Raw genomic sequence first — 24,010 nt, 5'->3', positions numbered from 1 at the left:
CCTGATGTGGGACTTGATCCCGGGACCCCAGGATCACGCCCTGGGCTGAAGGCGGCACTAAACCGCTGAGCCATCCAGGGATCCTTTTTACCTTTTTCTAACTTTTAAATTTTTTACTCTTTTCTTGAATTTATATAATAATGATCATAAACAAGGTGATAAAGAACAATGAGAAAAATGCATATGATCTGGTATGGAAGTACTATTCAGCAATGCTCAGTAACGGTGGCTACTAGTATCCTTGTACAAGGCTAGCATGTAGTTGGCCTCAATGCATGTTTTACAACTTAATTAATTAGTAACCTTCTATAAATTGCCCAAGTTGTTTATTGTCAAAAGACTTAACATATAGCCAAACAAAATACACATAAACATGGTCAAGTTAAAGTACTCCACTGAACATAGAATTGCAATCTTGCCATATTTCTTTCCGTATGTAACACTATAACAATCATTGCTCCCAAAAGAATGGGGGACTTAAAAATGCAATGGATTTGGATTATGACAAGAGAACAGCTTTTCTTTTGGTTCCTCCATATTATTTTGCCATCATGGAGATAAGACATTATATATCAAAAATTTATTCCTAGTAATTAATCCTACATTCCAAGGCGTCTTTTGTATTTTTGCATTCTGCATGTAGGCACTGGTAAACTGGTTCACTATACCATTTCCTACCACTGTGATAGATCATACTGACATATCCTGGGAAAATCTCACCTCCCTTCTAGTTAAAAGCTCCCACCAGCATATCACAGGTATTTCAGGTTAGAAAATGAGTGGGTTTGGGACCAGCAATTATGGAAGGAAAAGGAATATAATCAGATCCTGGTGTGCAGATTGTTTTTTTAGCTTGCAAATTCCCTCTTTCCGGTGTTTCAACTTTCAAAGGCTTATGGTAGTTTAAAGGCAATCCTCTTATAAGTGTACAAATTGTAATGATTATAAGAACAAGTTGTAATTGTTTCTAGCAAGTTTTTAAGAGTCTTTGATGTTATGATTAGTGTTTTATATGTTAATATATTGATAGGGGTGCTTATTTGCTTGTTCCCTTGTATGCTTCTATGGTTTCTAGGTTCAGCGTGCAAATACATCTTTGATCTCAGTAAGTCTGTTTGGTTAAAAAAGAAAGCTAAAAGAAATTAAACATGAGAAGCCCAAGGTTTTGCAATATTTACGAAGAAGCACGATTAGGGATTTTGCTCTAAGAGTACAGAGCTGAGCCCCTTAACTTGAATATGGAGAAAAGTGCCCCACGCCACACCACACACCAAGAGGGGCTTATGTCTATATGACGGGTCTAGGTTGATGTCACACTGAGCAAATCAAAGACAAAGCTCTGCAAGCCATCGGCTTCCTCTTTGCCTGTTTGCCTCCTGCCCTTCAGAAATCACCACGGGGAAGAATTCTCAGTCTTTGCTATGGTTTCATTTTCAGCTATCCTCATCACAAGTGATTTCAAGAAAGCTGCTGGAATGCAGTGCCTCCTGGAGCATGCACCTTGACACGAATTGCTAAACTTCAAGAGGAATTTACTTTCTGTAGATAATGTCTAAGAGAGAGGAACGTGGGATCTCATCAAACTGACCACCAAAAAGCTAACAGCAAGGAAGGTACCCGTCGCGCCACTCAAATACAGGGTTAGGCAAATGTGTGCAGTGCTAAGTCATTAAGGGTCTAACACTTTCTCTCATATATTGTGCAGAAAAAGCCCAGTAGGCTTTGCTGGAGACACAGGTAAGAGAGATTCTTGAGGGAAAAAGGAAGAGAGAGGGTCACATTTCACTTTGCATTCCCATTCCTGCTCACTTGGTGCTCCTGCAATGATCAGGTTCCAAGACTTGCAAAGAGAGGGAAATGATCTTGCATTTACCTTTGCTGTACACAATGCAGTTGTTTTTGTTGTCTTCCACTCCTTGCCAAGTCACATCCAGTAGCCACTTGGGACCAGCAGTCAGCACCATTGGGACCTGAGCCTTTGTCTTCTGTAGAAAGAATGATAACAAACAGATGCCATTTGCTTTCGTTGATTAAAAACTTGAATAATAACTGTACTAATCATTTTATTTTTACAAACAACTAAATCTCCCAAACCATAATCAAGTCCTTATTCCCCTGTCTCATAATATCTTTTTAAGACGACAGAAGCTGTAAGGCTTTACTGCTTTCACTAATCTGAATGGTAGAATTATTATCAAGGATTTTTTTTTTTTCCTAAATGATACTGGATCAGATCTCCAAGATTAGACACATCTCTTGTGGCTCTGAATTATAAAGAGAATGCAGATGACTTTCATTGCAAAGAGCAGAGTGTTTAGAAGTGAACTTTAGACACATTGTACTTTACTATCAACAGGATCTCACTATTTCCTGAAACAGACAGGAAAGAATTTAAAGAATCAGGATCCATTTCAAAGCTCTATCCTGAGCAACATTTATATTAGAGGTAAGAAATTATTTCAAATGAATAATGAAATCTCCCCAACCTCCTTTGCTAAGTATGGATATGTAGTCCGACTGTAACTGAAATAATAATAATGCTAATGATTCACCATACATTGTCTCCAGAAAGACTATAAAAGAGGAATCGTGAATAAATTCAGTTGCAGAGCAACTAAAGCATGACATCCCTCGCTCTGAGAAGCACAGAAGCAGGGAGACACGCACCCTAGTTCTAACAAAATATTTCCAGTTGCACATTTTAAATATAAAGCTAAAAAGTTCATCATGTTAAGCTGTTGGACATCCAAATTATTTGTCCTTAATTACGTTAAACATGGCAGGAAATAAACTGGGGAGGAAGCAAGTGAGCTTTAGCAAGAAACAGCAGTTTCTCGATGAGTCACAGTGAACTGGCATTCAGACTTTTATCATCCACCAGACCATGTCTGTATATCAAATATCACAAAGCCACAACACAGAGTACAATGGAAGGGTCTCAAAGTAATTTTTGAACTGAATCTTCACCTAGATATGATCCTGCAAAAGAGGTCTACGCTCATTCTGGGACTTTGCCGAAAAATTCTCAAATTGGCATTAATAAGTATTCACTTGAGAAGTTCCATGTAATCTGGTCATTTCAAATCCCTCAGGAATCTGGAAAACCCATTTCACCCGCTGAATGACAACAATGATAGTGCCTGAGACACGGATCTATTGTTAGCTGCAAACCCATATTGACAGCTAGGCATAAGATTAATGTTAACCCATTTCTTGAAGTATCAATTATATTTATAAGAGATAAAACTACCATAAAATATACTGTGTAATGAGAAAAAATCAACCATAATGGATGAATTAAAAAAAAGAAGTCTGAAAAAGTATTTCAAGTATTAAAAGAGATGGTAAACCAGATCAATTGTGAGAAATACTAGCATACTAATATTTCATATTCATACTTTGATTCATTTTAAATTCCTAATTTTTCAACTACATATCTTAATATTTGGCAAACAGTTATCTGGTGTTTTACACATTCAGAGAAACTTCTCTAGCAACAAACTATAGTAATTATCCCTAAGAGCATAGTCTTTAAGGATGGTTATGTGAAAGCCCTACAGGAAAGAAGTAATTTTATATAATATCATTTTTTAACAATACAGGCAGAAATGTTAACAAGTTATCTTTATGGTTATTAGTCTGAGTGACCATTTTTATTTATTTCCATTTGAAAACAGGATTGAGGACAAGCAGGCGTCTTCAATCTGAAATGATAATAACCCATATCCAATTAAATATTATCTTAATTATGCATATGTCAGCTTCTTTCACTACCAGAGAAACAGGTAAATTCACAGATCAGGGTCAGCAGGTCTCCAAGCAGTAAGCAGAACAAGGCATAGGAGAGAGAGTCCACCATTTCAAGAAACCTATATGTAGGAGATTTCGTGGTCTTATTCGTAACATCTGCTTTCTTCTGGTTTTAAAGAACATATTTCAACAAGCACCTCCCCCCCATTTCTTCTCTACTCTTATTTCATGGGAAAGACATGTCTTTTATTTAATCTCTATGCTCGGTAGTTCTTAAAGCCACATAGTTTTCTACACAACCAGTTTTTACAATTTTCTACAGATAATATGAAAAATAGACATTGATTACTTAAATTCTTTAGGGATTTTTTTAGTGTATAGCAAATCAACTGATTTGCTGATACTGTCATCTTCCATTCATTTATGAGAAACATTTATACAAACCACCTCCATCCTGGTCCTGTGTTTGGTGCTAGGAATATGAGGACATCTTTTTTGGTGAAAGATATAGATACATAAGAAAAAGTTTAATATAATGCAAAAAGTAGCATGGTAAGGAGTGTAAAGTCACATGCAAATTGTTTTGGGATTAATAGAGGGCAAGATAGAAACTTCTGCTGTGTGGATTCTGGGAAGATATTATAGAGGAAATAGCAGTGGAAGAAAAATAACAGCAATGTGTTTGGAAGGGCAGGTTAGAAGTACTTTTTTGAAGGATCTTTCCTATCAGGCTAAACCTTTTACGCTTATATTTCTAAGCAAAGGAAACCAGTAAAGATAGTTTAACCAGGAAGAATAAGGGTACTACTACTTATGCTACTTGTGCAAGTATTTTTTTTAGATACTTCCTTACTTATTTAGTCTTCAAGTCCATTCTCAGATTTTAAAAAACCCTCTGAAAGTCAGATAAATAATTTCTTTTACGTCAGATAGCTGGTAGAAGGATGACCCCATTTCTATCTCTCTAGCTCTGTTTCCAGACACTACCACTCCTGGGGTGATCAACCATCTGGGTTTTCCTGGGACTGAAGGGTTTCCCAGGATACTAGATTTTCTGCACTTAAACTGGAAATTTCTAGGCAAACAGGGATAACTTGTTCACCTCCACGCTACTACTATGGTTAAAACAATATTGGTGGTTTACATCTATTGAGCACTAAGTGTTGGGTGTTGTACTTCCCGTCAATTATTTTTGATTTTTAAACTCTAGGACTTAGGTATTAACATTTCTCCATTTAGTACATAAATTAAGATCTGAAGGAATTAATTTTATGATACAAATAAAAATAATTTAGTATCTTTCCTTAATAGTAAGTTAGGTATCATACCTTTTAAAACTTTAAACCTTTATTACACTTGGGCATAGGTAGAATCTGACTTATTAAAAATGGAATTGAAGGAAAAACAATTTATTTTACTCTAAACCAATAAAGCAAAAGCAAAAATGTAGTGAAGACTTGCTGAAAGCTATACCCAAGCTGTAAAGTAAATAATAAGTAGATAAAAAATCTCAAGGGACCAGTTATTACAGTTTTGAGGAGGTAAGTCAATTTCTTTCTGAAGAAGTCAACTTTTGTAGAGATTGACTGACTTCAAAGAAGATTACCAAGTGTGAGAAGGAAGGAGTTATCCAGGATTATATGAAATCTACACTCCAGCAAAATCCATGAATAGAAAATAACAATAATATCCACATTGATCATTAGGTTCACTTTCCCATGTCTCTATCATAAGGACTCATACAAGTCTAGAATGTTAAGAGCTGGAAGCAACTTTAAAGTTCAGAGTTTAATTCCCTAATTTCACAAATAAAGAAAGGCCAAGATGTTTATTAGCATCCTATGGAGGATACAGTTGGCACAATATATTGGGAAAGAGAGTGGATATAAAAGTTGTGATAGAAAAACAACAACTTCCTAACAATGTCCATGCCATAATTTCCTGGAACCTCTGAATATGTTACCTTACTTGGGAAAAGGAATTTTAAAGATGTGATTAAGGCTTAGGTGCATGAAATGGTGAGAGTATCCTAGACTATCTGGAAAGACCCCATCTAAACACATGAGTTTTTACATATAGAAGAGAAATGCAAAACAGTAGATCACAGGGATTCCATATGAAAAGGATTCCACGCCTTTGCCTTTGAAGATAGCTTACTGTTTGTTACAAACTAAGGAACACTTGGTGTCTGGAGACTGGGATAACTCCTACTTTCAGGAAGCAAGGAAACAGGGATCTCAGTTCAGCAACCTCAAGGAACTGAAAATTCTGCTACTTGAAGGGTGGGAAAGGTATTCTTTTCTAGAACCTCCAGAAAGGAAACCATCCTGCTGACACCCTAATTTTAGTCTAGTGAGAATGATACTAGGCTTCCGAGCTACAGAACTGACAATATATTCGTGTTGTTTTAAGCCACTGAATTTGTGGTAATTTGTTTAAGCAGCAATAGAAAACCAATATGAAAGGCATTCAGATTTACTGACTCACAATTAAAAAAAAAAAAGACTTATCAAATGTACTCAAAAGCATGAAAGTGCTACTTCTTAGTTGGAATAAACATCAAATCTACGTTGCCGTTCCACAATCATTGGATATGCTTAACGTTCTTGTCTTCAAGTACAAGAAAATACACAGTGGTAACTATGATAATTTCCACGTCTACAATTAAGTATTTAAAACATTTCATGATTCACCATTACAGTTGGGGTGGAATAAAAGAACATTACTATTCTTGGGAGTCAGATGGCCTCGGTTTGAATCCTACTACATGCTATGGGAAGGCTCTATGACTGGAAAACCACCCAAATTTGAATGTCCTGAATTTCAGCATGCACATCTGCCAAATAATTTCTATCTCAAAGAAAGTTGTAGAAAACAACCACACAGTGTTTAGTGCACTGTAAATGCACATCAAACTTTTCCTGAAGAGCTACATGAATAAGTAAATTAAAAATGTACCAAAAAAGAAAAAAAAAGGATTTAGTGAATCCTGTTTCTCAGGTGTTGGTCATGTTTGTAGTTATTAGCATAAAAGTCAAGACAGAAACTCTTTAAGTATCCAATTTAAACATGGTGGTAGTCACTAGTGCCACTATCAGTTGTTTCTAACTCTCCACTTTCCAGATCTCTTTTTTTAAAGATTTTATTTATTTATTCATGACACACACACACACACACACACAGAGACAGGCAGAGGGAGAAGCAGGCTCCATGCAGGGAGCCTGATGTGGGACTCGATCACTGGACTCGATCCCGGGACTCCAGATTCATGCCCTGGGCTGAAGGCAGGCGCTCAACCGCTGAGCCATCCAGGGATCTCCTCCAGATCTCTTCTCCTCCAGATCTCTTTTAATGTTAGGTATGAACATATGACTTCCTCGGACCAATAAAATTGAATGAGGAATGACCTGTGTCACTGCCACAGAGAAGCTGTAAGAGCCAACAGACTCACCATCACACCTTGCTTTTGCTGAAGTGATCATGGAAGTGTGTGAAGAGGAAGCCCTGGGAATCACAATGGCCATGTAAGTGTGATAAGGAAATAAAACTTCTTTATGTTAAAAGCTGCTGTGATATTAGAATTGCTTGCAACCTCAGCAAAATTAGCTTATCCTCACTTATGCAAAGGTTTTCGTCATTTTTTTTTCCTGTATTCAATAACCCATAAGTTTTTACAGGTTAAAGTTTACACTTCATAGCTAGACAGTCTCTTTCAGTAATAAATCAATTGAAAGTACATAACAGGAGCCCTGAGTTTCAGTTAAACTGGAATGTTTTACAAAGAAAAAAGAAATAGTGTGCACTTTTGAGGCTCACATTGTAAGTTAGAAAAATGTGCACTCCTGGACACTGTTTGAACCCAGAGTTTCATGCTTCGACAGCCTACAACTAGACAAACTTGACAAGGACAAAATGGGTCAAAAGTGTCATTTCTTAGGAATAATTAGAATCATCTAATGTGGATAAAAGAGGTCAAACTGGCATCCACTTCTCACTAACCTTTGGAGTTACTGGACCGACAAAGGAGGTAGCCTTCAATAAATGTTTATACTCAAGCCAAAAGGTTAATGGAGATAAAAGTAGACAGCCCAAAGGTAAAGCTCAGAGGATAATTCTAACCCAAGAAACTGGTGACATAATGCTGTCTTAGGGATTCCAAATTTTGCTGGAATATTTGTTGAAGATTTCCAAAATGAGGCTTAGGAAGAGCCAGAAGTCTTAGGAAAATCTGACCTATAAGAAGAGCTGGACTTTACAGCGTTTTAAAAGAGCTAGAAATGTCACTTGATGAAAAAATTGGCCTCCATTGACTTTAGTTGAGGAAATATAACAAAATCTCATTATAGAATCTCAAGCCAATCCCATGAGATGTAGTTTGATGGTGATAAAAATGCTCTCAGTATGCTGATTCCTTAACTGGGCAATAGGTGAAGAGGGCTGCAACCTATTTGGCAAAATTCATAGCTGTTTTAACAATTCATCGCTGTTTCTATTCTCTCAGCTATAAAAACATATTTGATAGTAGGCATAGAAAATTTTCCAAATTACTGTAGACATTAGATTTACAGAGTTAGAACCAGAAAAGTGGCCAATCTCCCCCAACTGAATTATTGTCTACAACCAAATGAAAAAATGGTACTGTATGTGATTTGACCTTGTACTTTACTACACAGTAAAAGTTTCAGTTAATATATCCAAGCAGTTCTCCACACTGGAATTAAATTCAAACACAATTCAACACTCATGAAAACACTGTATCACTCTCCCTTTAACTGTGTGAAGTCTCTAGTGACAGTGAGCTTAAATCTAAAAATTCCCTTCAGTGACAGCCTATCCTATGGGGGCATCATAACTTAAAATCCTGGACTACCAAGAGTGGGGAGAAATGTCAAGTAATGTAACTCAAGGCCCTACACAATAGTGTGTTCAGCAATGCTGTGTATGGCATATAGTCTCAACATTACTGATTTGACTGGAACTACAAAACTTTTAGTACGGGAGTGCCTGCTGACTCAGTTGGGGACACATGTGACTCTTAATCATAGGATTGTGAGTTTGAGCCCCACATTGGGTGGAACGTTTACTTAAAAAATAAATAAAATCTTTGAAAAAAAATAAAACATTCAATATGATTTCCACCTAATAAAACTGTTTTTAGTAAACATCCTTTAAAAAATTAATATAGGACATCATGTGAAATGTTTGAGCTTGATGTTAGTGAGGCCAAGAATTTCTTTTCTTCCAAAAAAACAGAAGCACTTTAAACTACAGAAACAGAATAACTCTATTCTATGTGGTCCTTTAGGGTCAACATTATCTGTGTGATGATATACAAACAGGTTCTCAGCAATAACACCTAAATATTCTCTATGACTAACGAATGCCAGACATCATTCAGACATGAGTGGGTGTATCATGTGTTTCCATTAAAGTCATGTGCTTACATTAAAAGAAAAAAAAAAAGAATAAAATGGCCACTGAACTACATTGGATGTTCCTTGCGTGAGAGTTGCTATCTTCCCTTTGTTTATTGTGTCTAAAAATGAGAGACACACAGAGAGAGTGACAGAGACTGAGAGAAAGAGATGTACAAACAGATTTAAAGAAATAACTTTAAGGGTGCCTGGCTGGCTCAGTTGGAAGGGCATGAAACTCTTGACCTTGGGGTAGTGAGTTTGAGCCCCATGCTTGGTGTACAGATTACTTAAATGAATAAATAAACTTTAAAATTTTTTAAATGAAGAAGTAACTTCAGGAACTTCCAAACTCATACTAAGTATTTTGCCTACAGTAATTGTTTGAGAAACAACAAAACTCAACTTAGTAAAGGTTATCAAATTTCCATTGCTTGAAAATATTGATGTGCTAGACACATTTTCAAATTCAAGTTCAAATAAATTAAGGGTGCTCTTAAATTAGAAAATATGTAAGAAGTCTAAATTGGAAAGGCATCAGTAGTGGGCTCTAACAAGGACCACTACATCATACCATTAGCCACAGAACAGATTTATGAATGAAAATCCCAGGAAGGTTTCATTAGAGTAGCGTTTCTCTTGAGCACAGTTCTACAAAATATCCCTTAAGGAGAGCATGAAAGTGAAATCCCAGTGAGCTTCTGCTAACAAGCATCTTTAAGATCACTGTGGTATGTGGGATCTCAAACACGATAAGAGACTTTTCAAAAACAAAATGAGTGTGAAATAAAATGATAGAATTCTTGGCTACTATATCCATACTCCTTATGTCAAAGACAGTTTTATCTCTATGAACCAAAAATTTAAATTATCTTTATCTCTGAGGTATATTTGCTTTTAGTTCTCAAAATTATGGAAACCCATTATCACAACATGAGTCACTGCTTAAATACAGGAATTTCGGCATAAGAAATAATGATCTTTTAAGAAAGTGAACACAAATAGTTCCATATATCCAGGTCATTAAAATAATCTCTTTATTTCCAAAAAGACAAGATTACTACATGATAGAAGAAAATATAAAATTATTAATCAAGAATACTCACATTAAAGATACAGATACTTCATTTATCAAATGGGAAGAATCTCTAAATGAATAATAAACATCTAAGTCATCCAGATATTTATTATACTTTCATTTTCAAAAAAAAAAGAAGAATAGATTCATTTCTCTTTCCCTTTTGCCAACTCACTCCCACAGTCTCATCTGTTCTCCACATATATTTGGCTCCAAAGAGGAACTACTCCCTCCAAGCTGGCAACCATTAACTTCAACCTTTTATTTTATACAGTTCTGAAAGTCACAGAGTGTTTAAGGAGTGTTGTTTTGCTCCTGGCAGAATTTCTGGGCTTGCACCTTGTGCAATGTGCAAAAGAGTGTCAGCACCGAAGCCCCGGGGAGGAAAAAGTAAATTGCTCTTGAGTATCCCTCCTCATCGAAACCTGTGGCGGGGTTCAGGGACTCGGAAAGCCATGATCCCAGCTGTGTGACCCAGGGCCAATCATTTAACCTCTCAGGGTCTCATCTTTCTCCTTTGTAAGACGATCTCCAATGCCCTTATTACAACTTAACAATAAGATCATAAGGCTTTCTACTATAGAATCTTTGTCAAGTCTAAACACAAATCTTGAGTGTAAAGAAGATATATATGAAAATTCAACACACTGGGCTTACACTTGGTTAAGGAAATGCTACTATTTTTTTCTTTTTATTGTTGAAGCAGTAAATACAGCCATCTAATTTACTTTGCCTTGATATATTAATACAGGGAAAATGGTGGGGTCAAAGAAAGTGTGTGATCAAAATAAAAATGTTAGTATGAAGAATTACACAGAGCATGTAACAGATATATATACACACATACCACTATCGATGACCTATTTACACATAAAAAATAGTGGTCAATTCTATTCAGCAGTCTCTTTTTAAGATTTACCCCTAAGGCATTCTGTGGAAGAAAGAAAAAGCTCTATCCTACAAAAAGTCATCCTCAGATACTGAGATACATCTGTCCCTCATGAATTAATCCACTGCAATATGTAATGAACTTTTGGACTCCTTTTGGACTGTCTCCTTGTTACCATTTTAGCCAATCTTAATATCAGCCCTTTCCCTCCAAAGAAAAAGGGCAATCCTGATATTAACAGTATAGTAAATTTTTAAAAAATATTTTATTTGTTTATTCATGAGAGCCACAGAGAGAGAGGCAGAGACATAGGCAGAGGGAGAAGCAGGCTGCCTGCAGGGAACCTAATGTAGGATTCGATCCCATCACGACCTGATTCAAAGGCAGAAGCTCAACCGCTGAGCCACCCAGTTGCCCTTATAGTAAATTTTAAAACCAAATGCAAAGAGGTTTTTTTTTTCTTTTTTTTTTTTTTAAGATTTTATTTATTTATTCATGAGAGACAGAGAGAGAGAGAGAGAGGCAGAGACACAGGCAGAGGGAGAAGCAGGCTCCATGCAGGGAGCCCGACGTGGGATTTGAGCCCGGGTCTCCAGGATCCTGCCCTGGGCAGAAGGCACTAAACCGCTGAGCCACTGGGGCTGCCCTTTTTTTTTTTCTCCTTTTAATTACACTTTGTTTTCATGATGTGTGTATCTTCATTTTTGTCTATAACCATAAATTATTCAGAACTCCCCTATATCTTGAACTTAAAATAACCTGATATTTGAAATTGATGGTATGAGCCTATGACAAAACCACAAGAATAGGAAAGTGAAAGGGGTCTCCTCCAAAGAGATAAAAGAAAAAACGATGGCATTGTTAAATAATATAGTAGTAGGTGCTGTGATAAATATAGCACCTTTAGGGAAAGCAGATTTTTATGAGACAAGTTATTGAAAGTTGGGTGCAAAAGCTTAAAAGCTTGGCAGTCTAGCTGGCAGAAGTGTGAAGGTGCTAAAGAGTAGTGGAACAAAGTTTATCTAATCTGTGAGACATTTTAATAGCAAGAATATTGCAAACACTTAAATTAAGTATCTAAAGTAAGACTCTGACCATAAGAGTAGTTTTCAGTATTTTTCTCCAAATCAACAGATGCAGAAAGACTACTAATTCTGTACTTCCCAGGAATAAAGGTCAAGTGCCCAGTCACTGGGTGGGGCCTTCTCTTTTGGAGGCAGGCTGCCTTGTTTTCCGTGGAGAAAAACAAGCAAGAGGGGATGCTGACCAATGAAACAGGTTCACCTTTACATGCTCCCAATCCAGGGGAAATCTTTGGTCAATATACCTGTGCGTGTGGGGCCACTAAAGGGAACATGCTATGATATCAGAACCAAATGAGATAAACCTTTACTAATACTACCCCTGCACAAGCTTCTCAACGCATGTTCTTTACAAAAGGAATGGAAATATGAATAAAAGCATCAACATGTATGCTAGAAAGACTATTTCCTTAAAGATTTATTTATTTATTTGAGAGAGAAAGATCACATGAGTGGGGGTTGGGGCATAGGGAGAGGGAGAGAATCCTCAAGCAGACTCCCTGCTGAGCAGGGAGCACAGCTCGATCCCAGGACTCCGAGATCATGCCCTGAGCTGAAACCAAGAGTTGGATGCTTAACCGACTGAACCACCCAGGCACCCCTAGAAAGAATATTTAAATAATGTTAACATGACAAACTAACACATCTATAAAAACTTAATGGCTGAACTCAAATACCAGGGGTTAAATTCTGCATTTAGCTGCATATGCATGATATTCAAGGTTGGACCAAGATTGTCCAGATATAGTTTTTGCCACATAAAAAATGTAACTTTATGTATAAACATTCTAATTAGTAATGACTGAGCAGCATTATATATATATATAATGGATCTATTTTTAAATTTTTTTAAATTTATTTATGATAGTCACACAGAGAGAGAGAGAGAGAGAGAGAGAGAGGCAGAGACACAGGCAGAGGGAGAAACAGGCTCCATGCACCGGGAGCCCGACGTGGGATTTGATCCCGGGTCTCCAGGATCACGCCCTGGGTCAAAGGCAGGCGCTAAACCGCTGCGCCACCCAGGGATCCCAGCAGCATTATTTTTTGATATCTCTATGCCATTTCTATTTTGAGAGACTTATTTAGGTTATTCTGCTTTGACAGTAATCACTTTATACTTTACTAGAAATTAGGTATATTTATTATTCATTCAATAAACATTTATTAAATACTACATATAAAACTCTTAAAACAGAATGATGAAAGATGAGTTACACTTCCCCTAGATGCTCACAATGTATTGATAGTAAAAATGCCTAAGTGACATGCATATAGATTATTTAAATCAATATTTATAATCAAGCTCATGATATTTCAAGTATATGACGATGCATTTGGAAATCTCAATGCATATTTGATGGTCCATGACCAAATGACAGTGTAGCAATAAATGAGAAGTAGGTAATAGACTCATCTTAAAGGATTTTCACAATTTAGGATCATACCTTAATTCTGAAGTTAAAAATACTGAGGCTTTCCCTAATATACATTGAAAGTCTATTAAAAATGTAGCTTATATTTTTAATAGTTATATCTAAAACCCAGTTATGAATCTTTAATATTTATAGATTGGTTTAAGCCATGCACTTCTATCAACATCATTTTACACATATATCCACTTAATTGTTATTGTTACTTTATTTAGTAAAGTAACTAAATAAATATATTGAAAAATATTTCAAAAATTGAAGTATTTTGTGAAATATAGCCAAGATGAATTATGTATATACTATCTTAAGTGTGTACTCACTGTCACACATAATATGCTTTATTAATAGTCAAATTTTAAAACTTGTACTTTGGTGCCAAGCTGATTGAGCCTGTACCATCATCTCTTTCCAGTAGCTGTATGACCTAGGGCAAGTTACTAAACTACTCTGCTTCTTCATCTCTAAAATAAATATAATACAAGTATTTAAGTCATAGGATTATTTTGAGGATTAAATGATTTAATGTATGTAATGAGTTTAAAGCAGTAACAGGCATGTTATTCTATGCAAGTGTTTGGCTTATGCTTCTCATACTCCTAAAGAAATTTGTTTCCATCGAAACGCAGAATTTCCAGTAAAACAAGAATTTTGCCTGGGTGGCAAAGTGACACATTTCCCTAATACATGATTTCTAACATTTCATTAAGCATTAACTATGTGCTAAAATTCTAGGTGCTGCATTACTTTCTGAATTAATTTTCACAACTCTATGGTTATGTCCATTTTGTATGGGTAAAAACTGAGACTTTAAAATATTAAACAACTTGTCCAAATTCACATTGTTGGAAACTGACCTAACCAGGAACTGTTCCTATTTTTCTGTTAGCAAATCTATAAGAAACTAAATTCTTTCCATGGTGTTAAAGTAAAAAGAATCTTCTTAGGAATTGTGTTAAATATCAATTCTTCATGTCCATGGAAACTAGCCTAAATGATCTTCCATGAGTCAGTGGTTAGCAGTTTCTGTTTTACATTATGCATGATTCCTAGCTGCACTTTGTATAAGCTAATTGCATGGTGCCTCATTAATAACCTTCAGGGTTTTCTGAGCTGTGAAATTTATAGGTTTATAGTGAATTATTTCTCACATTTGCACAGTTTTGAGTCTTAAAAGTCTAGCTGAGACACTAAATACCAATACCAGGCATCAAGTGGGTATCAGAGGAACAGAACTGAACATAGTCTAGTTAGTAATATTAAAAATATTTAAAAATAGGCAATAATTTTAATATTTTTATTTTTATGACTAGTTATTTTTATACTTATAGAAATGTTTATAGCTTAACAATTGATTAAAAAAAAAGCCTATATAAACATCTCTTATCATAAGCAGAATTCATAATGAGATCCGAAGTGTTCTTAGGCTAAAATTCACTCAATTTAGCAGTGATCACACAGAAACAAAAGAATAATGGATTCTCTTGGTGCCCAACTAGTTAACAGAACAGAGCCTCCACAGTATTTCACAGTGAGGCATCACTATGCACTCTGGGGTGCAAGGCAGTCTAGTCAGGGCTTCATGCCTGACTGGTCAATTCCACTCTTCAGAACTTCTAGATGCAACCACTTAAGGAATTTCAACTACATTATATAGCCTTGGCTCCCTGATAGGGGCAGAGTGCGGGGTGGAGAGGGAAGTCTCCATTTAAAGAAATATCTCCATTTGGGTTTAGTTAGCATGCTCCCCAACTTAAGGCAGATTGAACCAAAACATATTTAGAGCAGTTTCACCTGCCAACAGGAGTTCAAAGTCAAACTGGTGATTTAAAAAGGAGCCTCAGTAAAAACAATTGGGTTGAAATAGAGCAGAGGTGGAAAAAAAGGTTGTTCTTTTGATTCAATAGGTCTGAAACCAAATTCAGTTGTAATTCAAATATTGTTTATGACACCTAATATTTTTCTTCAATGTGATAAGAACGATGAGGAAAAGAAGCAGGAACCTCAGTTTCATATACTACAGACTTAACAGACAGGCAGTTAACACAGTGGCTAGAATCATGGGTTCTAGCATCAGATTGTTTAAGTTTATATCCAACCTTTGCTATTCATCTATGGTGTGATCTTGGTCAGTAAACTCTACTTCTCTGTTCATCAGTTCCCTCATCTGTAAAATGAGAATAATAATACCACATGGGGTTGATGTGATGGGAGATAAATTAAAACTTAATCATTCACACTGGGATCCCTGGGTGGCTCAGTGGTTTAGCACCTGCCTTCAGCACAGGGCCTGATCCTGGAGTCCCAGGATTGAGTCCCACACTGGGAGCCTGCTTCTCCCTCTGACTGTGTTTCTGCCTCTCTCTCTCTCTCTCTCTCTTTCTTGCTGTGTCTCTCATGAATAAATAAATAAAATCTTTAAAAAAAAGGATCACTTACACTGATACCTGACAAATAGTAAGTGTTCATTTATAATTATTATGTATATAGATTTGGGAAAATGGGGAAAAATTTAAGAACTAATTAATATCTGTGAAAATTCTTATGCCTATTTAATTTATTCTATCAACAGAGTGACCAATGTAGCATACTATAAACATATAGGAGATTTTACTATTTTGACCAGTCTTTATTTTTTAACTACTCAATAAATTGGCTAGTGGGGAGACAACCATACCACTAGTAGCACAATGAAAAGATTTTAATGGCAACTTAAGGTTGCTTGAATAAAATCTTACCTTGTATGATGAAAAACTCTACATATTGCTTATAAAATAATGTATTCTGTTGAAATTACTCCAACTTTTCTACCTATCATTTTTACTGGTACCTACAAGATCTAAAAATTTGCTTGTAGGGCATCTGGGAAATAATTTTGAAAAGGCTCTAAACGTTGAGTTCCTAATTATGCCATTCCCCTGCGTTGGACTCTAAATTGTAAATAGTGCAGATTTTGCTCAAAGCATGGACTGGAACAGTCTTAAATGTGACTACCATAATTTAAAGTATTTAATTCAAATTTTAAATATGTTGTCCCATTTGTCAAATACAACCAAACCAAACCAAACACAAAGCAAAATCCCCCATGATTACAAATCTATGACCTTTTCCTTTGTAATTTCTATTTCATGTTAGTATGCTAGTTGTATATATGTTCAAAAATGACCTGTGAATTCTCTAAACTTAGGGTTAACTTAAGCTTTCTCTCTAAGTGGTTGGATTACCTGCCTGGGTAAAAATGCATTACTTCCCTGAGCCAGTTCCTTCATTAATAAAGGAAAAGGCCAAGACTCTAGGACTCATATAGCACCTTCTTGTTCTAGGACTTCATGTACTCTAAATGGAAGAAACTAGAGAACAGACTTGTCTAGTGTTATTCAGCCCTTTAAAATCCATGCTCTCTTTTCTTGATGTCAAAAACAGATTCATGGTATCCTTTAACACTTATAAATGTAAATAACCACAGTGGTTATAAGTATATTAAAGAAATGACACAATGGTGCCCCACCCCCAAGAAACAAAGATGGAGTCCCTTCAACAAATACACATACTTCCATGCATACCCTTTTTTTTTTTTTTTTTTTTTTAAGATTTTAAAACTCCATTTTTAAGACTCCATCCCAGGCCTCCCTGATTACGCCCTGGGCCGAAGGCAGGCGCTAAACTGCTGAGCCACCCAGGCATCCCCCATGGATACTCTTTGGTGGGGCTCCATTCCCATTACACTTGAGAACCACTAAACAATGTTGCTAATCCACAGTGAAGTAGATTTTCCCTAATTCAACTCTGTAAAAATGAAAGTTTAAAGTACAAATGCAAACAGAGTTTGCTCTGTGTTATTTATGGCTCTGTCTTCCATATCTTTTGAAACTATGCACCCCCAGGTAAGGCATAGCTTGGGCATATATTTCCATGTTGCGCTATTATAGACTAACCCAAATTTCAGTTTCAAATAACCAAGACTCTAGGTTTTTTTCTTTTTAATGTTACTATCCTTTATAGTGTTGTAGGTAACATCCTTTCTACCATATGCATGCAATGAATACTTTTCAATTGTTGATAAGGGCACAATGTGTAAGATACACAGAGCAACTTTACTTTTGCCCAAAATCACACTGTTCTATAACATATGGAATAAAGGTTGGTAGTTTTGCACTAGACTAGTTTAAACTACACTAAAGTAAACTCAGTGATAAAGCCAGTTGATAATAAAATCTCAAGCATGAGAAATGGCACTGTCTGTTTTTATGACATTATAATACTAAATGTGGATTATAAATAAAATGGATAATTTTAGAGATCCCTCTCATTTAATTACTGTGAATAGACTACACATATGTGACAAAACCAAATTATCTTGTAGTTTTCCTTTCTTAAAAGCACAGATTCGGAGAGAAAAAGAAAGGGCAGGGAGTGAAACTAATGATAAAACAAGGGTCCAGCCGTGGGACTGGTGCACATAGAGTCCGTGTTCCAATAAGACTCAACAAACAGCTCTGATCAGAATCTAAGTGATGGGAAACAGCCTGTAGCTTCGAGATTAGCTGCTTCACACTATTTCTGAGTTAAGCCAGCACAAGTAACATCATGAATGCATAATTATAATTATGCATTAGAGTATGCATAATGATCTTAAAATCGGTAAACAAAGAAAGGGCATCAGAATTTCTCAGCTATTTTAGATATACTGTTGCAGAAGACAAAATATGACTAAGATTTTAAGGAGGGGTGACTTTTAGTGAAAGTTTTTTCCATGCTATTTACAAACTTGAGAAAATAACTAATGAACCAGCATTGCTTTAAAAATCCCTCTTAGGGGATCCCTGGGTGGCGCAGCAGTTTGGCGCCTGCCTTTGGCCCAGGGTGCGATCCTGGAGACCCGGGATCGATTCCCACGTCGGGCTCCCGGTGCATGGAGCCTGCTTCTCCCTCTGCCTGTGTCTCTGCCTCTCTCTCTCTCTCTCTCTCTCCGTATGACTATCATAAATAAATAATAAAAAATTAAAAAAAATAAATAAAAAAATAAAAATAAAAATCCCTCTTAGTAAATTCCACATGAACAAGTTAAAATCAAAGAAATGCAATAGAGTATTTCAAAACATATGAAGCAAACACTTAGGAATGCTTATATTTAAAGTATCCAGGCTTAGAAACAGAAATAAGAATAAGGTAACGTCTAGGACTTCCGATATTGTTTAACAAAATAATGCACGACCCTGAAATTGTTTGGAAAAATATAATGATCTGTGATTGGCTAATAAAAAACAAGTGAAATAACTAAAAGGTGAGTTGGAGATAATTAATGACAAGTGGGGAATTTAGTATATTTGGCATACTGCTAGATACCAAAAGTGTAACCCTAAGAAGGTCTAACCTGAACGGATCTAGTTGTAATGCAAAATCACTTGCTTTCAGTTTTCCAAAATGAAGATGGAATTCCACTTGAAGGGTAATATCTCTTCAACCTTGAAAGGCAGTTACGTCATGTATTAGTCTTCTATTTTTTGGGCAAGATGATTTGACATTCTGGAACCTTAATCTTTTCTCACGGTACTATTTTTACTGCTCTGCTCTGGAAGTTAGCCAAGTTTTCCACATTCCTCTTAACAGAGCCTTAAACTGAATACCCAAATCTTAACAAGAGTGTGGGTAAGCCTAGAAAGTGAGGGATCTATGGGGACCTGGTCTATACACAGGGTCAGAGGCTAAGGAAGCCCTCGAGAGCATGGACATAACAGATGTCCAACAAAGCTACCTGGAGCTCCTTCCATCTTTCAGTTTTTGCTTGCCCCTCTTTCCATTAAAATTCAGAGAACACATTCAACATTCTTTTTCAAAGTCGTTTTTTCACTGATTTTTCTTAGCATCATACTTATTCTCTTTACCTGAAGTTCTTATATATGTAACTAAAATTCAGCAGCTTCTGATCTACAATGTTTTGACACTTACTCAATAATAATTACCCAGGCTGTCTATAATCATCTTCTCCAGTGATCTTTTGTTTCCACATTCCTTCCTTACCTTCCCCTTCCCTTTCTACTCCTTTCCTATCCACTACCCCCCGCAACTCCCTTTCTACTCTAGTTTGCTCTGCTCACATAGAAAACTGTGGAGTAGAGCAACATCATTACTGACCTCAGTCATCATTTGCCTGTGCTGACAACTGAACAACCAGCTGGAAATCTCCAATTAATTATATGATCTCATTTGCATAATTTTGGTCTGCACATTAATTTTAAGTACACAAAGTAGTCTTCCCCTCCCTTTATCCTTAAGGGATACCTTCTAAGACCCCCACTGGATGCCTGAAACTGAGGATAGTACCGAACCCTAAATGTACTATTTTTTCCCATATATACATATTTAAAATAAAGTTAAATTTATAAATTAGGCACAGTAAGAGATAAATAACAATAACGAATAAAAGAACAATTATAAACAACATACTGTAATAAAAGTTATGTGAATGTGAGCTTTCTCTCTAATATCTTCTTGCACTGTGTTCACTCTTCTTGTGATGATGTGAGATGACAAAATGGCTATGTGATGAGATGAAGTGAGGGGAATGGCTCAGGCACTTCGATGTAGCGTCAGGCTACTACTGATCCTCTGACATTAGGTTGCAAGGAATTTCATCTACTCTGGCCCTCAGTGACTGTGGGTAACTAAAACCGTGGAAAGCAAAATCAAGGATAAGGACTACTTATGATGAAAAGTAGGGCTGAAGTCAATTTAACTCTATTTCAGTGAAATCAACAATCAACAGATATGAACTGATGACATCCTATGCATGATGGCAATCCTGCACATAGGAAAGATCATAAAGGAGTAGTCATTTTGAAAATGCCTGTAAGAGTTTTATTTTTTTTAAGAGTTTTAATTTTGTATTGTGGAGAGGGAATGGTTCACGAATTGAGTGGAAGGGTCAGAATAAAAACTTCCCAGGGCGATCAGCGGCTTGGCTGAAAGATTAAGAGAAGAAAAATAACTGCAAAAATTTTGAGATGGTGATGGACAGCAATTCTGTCAAGTAAGTGGGTGACCGTACAAGTTTTACCCATGAATTTCAAAGAGGGCTAAGAAAATAATCCTTTTTAAAAGGTCCACTACTTCCCCAGGAATGAAAATTTTCTTCTTTATTTCAGCTTTTCGAACATCTGTCTTTTTACCCATATCCTGGTTCACATGCTAAAATGTTACAGACACACAGACGATTTAAATATATAGTGACCCTGCTGAGGGAGAGCACAGGAGACAGAAAGTTCACAGACTTTCTAATAAAGAACCAAGTCTCGATATATTATTAGACATTTGAAAAATTCTTCCATACTCTAACCAAATATTTATAGCTTGTTTTTCTGTCAACGATCTTGTTTTATTTTTCAGTATTGTTGGAATGACATTATTATGTTGGAGATGTTAGATGACTACGCTGAAGACATTCTTTATTCAAACCAGGGAAAAATTAGTGTGAAATGATTAAATACACAGAGTCCTAGTTATAAATGGACTCTAAAAGTTCATTTGAAAAATGCATCATTTGGAACTCAAAATACATTTTTCACCTTCACCGGTGTTTCTCAACCCAGAGGCTGCAGTTCTCTTGGGGTCTTGGATATTTATGGGCATTTTTTTTTTTTCAATTTGATGTTTTCATTTTGATCCTTCCACAACAAACATGAAAACAAATAAACTTTTACCTTGCATGATGGCAAATCACGTCTTTTGTAGTCAAGATTTACATATGAAATACAGTAAATAGAATATTTTAATTTCTTTAACTTAGTGTTTTTCAAATGGCAGCCTGCAAATCTCTGGAAAACCTTGAACTCTATTGAATTGTTTTTTTTTTCTTCAAAAAGAATCTATATCTTACTCAAACTGAGCAAAGAACTGGCATACACCCAATATTGCAAATGGTAAAGTTTCAAGGTTAGATTACAAGAAGGTTATTTAGCTCTTAATCTAGCTACACATTAGGTATAAATTCCTGTGTCCAAGAATAAGGGTCATTTGTTAGAGGAAGGACAGAAAGGGAGGCAGGATATTTCCTTATCTTTCTCTGGCCACAGGAAAAATTTTAATATGATTTGTCTTCTTCTGCCTTCTTCCTTCTCTGTTCCTGCCTCCCAGCTTCCAAAATCATTCTCCCCTTAATCCTTGGTGTTTTTTGAGCCACATCAACTCCTCAAAACAGGTCTTCAGCTGAGGTACAAGTGTCCTACCTCACGATATCCTCCACAGACCTGTAATTACTAAGCTATCCCCTCTTTACAAAACTTTCTTCCCCCTTCCTCCACATCTGAGCACAGTCTTGAAATCTTCCCAGTTTTTATGCATCTGTTCATTGTGTTTTAAAATCTCTCTCCAGAGGCTCTCTTGGCTAAATATGTAATACTTGCCGAATGGCAAAAGGTGGAACGTTGGGTATTTTTAAGTTAACATAATAAGCAAAAGTAAGTCAGAAGCTGTCTGTAAATAATGTATAAATTCAGGGGCTACTGGAGCCTGACATACTGACTTTTGAGATGTTTTGAGTAGGCTCACTGGTTACCAAGCTACTACCATGGAACAGGGATGAACTGTGCTCCTAAGAATTGTGTTCTTCTTGTTTCAGAGAGTAATTTCTGAAACTGCTGAACTCTGGTAGCTCTATGTGTATCGTGGCCTCACTACATATCACTTGTCACTAATTGGCAGCAGCTGCTCCAGACAGACCTGGTCTTGGCAAACAGGCTGCATGCTTTTCTCTGCCCTTAGGAAATCTGTCTCTCCAGGTGAGGTTTGAGGCCATGTGAAGAGCAGCGTGTCGAGTTTGTTTTCCTGCTGTTTGGCCAATGGATAAATTAAAGACCTTAAATTTTAGTGTCACTGGTCCACTCTTGCAGACATTCTGAAAATAAGCACTTTTCAAACATCTTACGCACTTTTTTTTTTTTTTTCCAATTCCTGGTTTAAGGGCCACATAGCACTTAATCCACAATATAAACAAATGCATCTCTGGGAGCTTAATGCAATTTGGCATGAAAAATGAGGTTTATGTCCAATCCCTCAGAGCATTGTTAGCCAATGTTATTCATCGGATTCAGATTCACTCTCAAAAATGGGGAACCGAGACTCATTTTCACTAAAAGTTGAAGCGAAAGGTGCTGACCTTCATTATTTTAACTTTACAAGGAACCCCGTTGCCCCTAGAGTTGCGATATCAGTAATTTCCCAGAACCCTAGACCACCAGTGACATCATTTTTAATGTTTTGCTCTTCTTTACAATATTATAAGAATGAATCTTATTCTGTTTTTAATCACAAGCCTTATCCAGCAATCAAGGCAGGTATATAATAAGCTAAGCTACTCTGTAAATCTAAACATTCCCTACAAATGGAAAAGATACAGCCTGGGCTCTCTGATTGTTACTAAGGCGACTATCTAAAATGAAAATCTGATTAACCCTTTTGCTGCCTGGAACAACCCATGTACCACGTTAGCTGACTTCCCTGCACTTATCTCTTCTTTTTCCCCCTCAAGAAATTCATAATTGCATTGCTCCACAGTAGTTATGCTCTGGTTATCCTATCTGAGAGGACTGTGATGGGTGGTAGTCCCATCTGGACAGCTGAGTGGGGTGGTTGCCTCGTCATGAGGAAACAGACATTGAAACAGAGGGTACATGATTTCCTGCTTATTTAAGGCATCAGTTTGATGAAATCCTTGACAACATTAAAGGATTCCCATTCAATAAATAGCAGAGCACTACCGTATTTTTCTTTCACTCAGGAAATAATTTGACAGTAAAAGCTGTATGTTTCACAAACATATTTTTCCTCAACTATTTTTGAATGACATTAGCAACTGTTAACATTTGCTAGGAAGAATAATATTTCAAAGCATTATACAGAATTTTAGCCAAGAACAAATATCTGTCAGGCATTCTCTATTCTCTTGGTATGGTTGAACAAAAAAAAAAAAAAAGGGAATTCAACAGCAAGGGGGAAGGGAAGAAGAACTCATTTTTCTATGTAATTTGGACCACAGGAGGCTGTACACTGGAAATTCAGTAATAGCTACATTTTGAAAACTAAGTCATGTAATAAAATTACATTAAAATGCCTGTACCTTTCAAAGTACATTATTGGCATTCGAGGCTCTTTATAAACTCCCATTCCCTGCTGCTTCCATGTCACTCCCCTTTCAAACCTTTCTAGAAGGATTTCTTGATAGTCTTCGGCTAGTCTCTCCACTGGAGGCAAAATGGCCCATTTGTTATTCTCTACACATGGCTTGATTTCTTCCTTCATCTTCTGGTTAGGCCCTTCCCTCCATCCTGAATTCCCTGCCTGCTGCTCTCTACCAATTCAGACCTATCACT

General features: G+C 36.4%; 1 protein-coding gene and 1 long non-coding RNA gene across 11 annotated transcripts in view; one reads left to right on the top strand and one right to left on the bottom strand.

The window, feature by feature from the left end:
- The window catches only part of ZFPM2 (zinc finger protein, FOG family member 2), a 457,064-nt gene that overhangs the window by 157,146 nt on the left and 275,908 nt on the right, over positions 1–24,010 (bottom strand). For all 8 annotated transcript variants that reach the window (XM_077846930.1, XM_077846931.1, XM_077846934.1 and 5 more), the window contains one exon: positions 1,874–1,985. In XM_077846930.1, the coding sequence (XP_077703056.1) occupies positions 1,874–1,985 (112 nt within the window). The remainder of the gene's footprint in view (positions 1–1,873; positions 1,986–24,010) is intronic.
- Positions 1–24,010, top strand: part of LOC144283154 (uncharacterized) — an 86,875-nt gene that overhangs the window by 48,082 nt on the left and 14,783 nt on the right. For all 3 annotated transcript variants that reach the window (XR_013351532.1, XR_013351534.1, XR_013351533.1), the window contains one exon: positions 1,438–1,613. This is a non-coding gene — a long non-coding RNA (uncharacterized LOC144283154). The remainder of the gene's footprint in view (positions 1–1,437; positions 1,614–24,010) is intronic.

The sequence above is a fragment of the Canis aureus genome, chromosome 14, assembly GCF_053574225.1.
Source record: "Canis aureus isolate CA01 chromosome 14, VMU_Caureus_v.1.0, whole genome shotgun sequence".
Taxonomy (NCBI): Eukaryota; Metazoa; Chordata; class Mammalia; order Carnivora; family Canidae; genus Canis; species Canis aureus.
The sequence above is the reverse complement of the archived record's forward strand: the minus strand, read 5'-3'. Positions and strand labels throughout refer to the sequence as shown.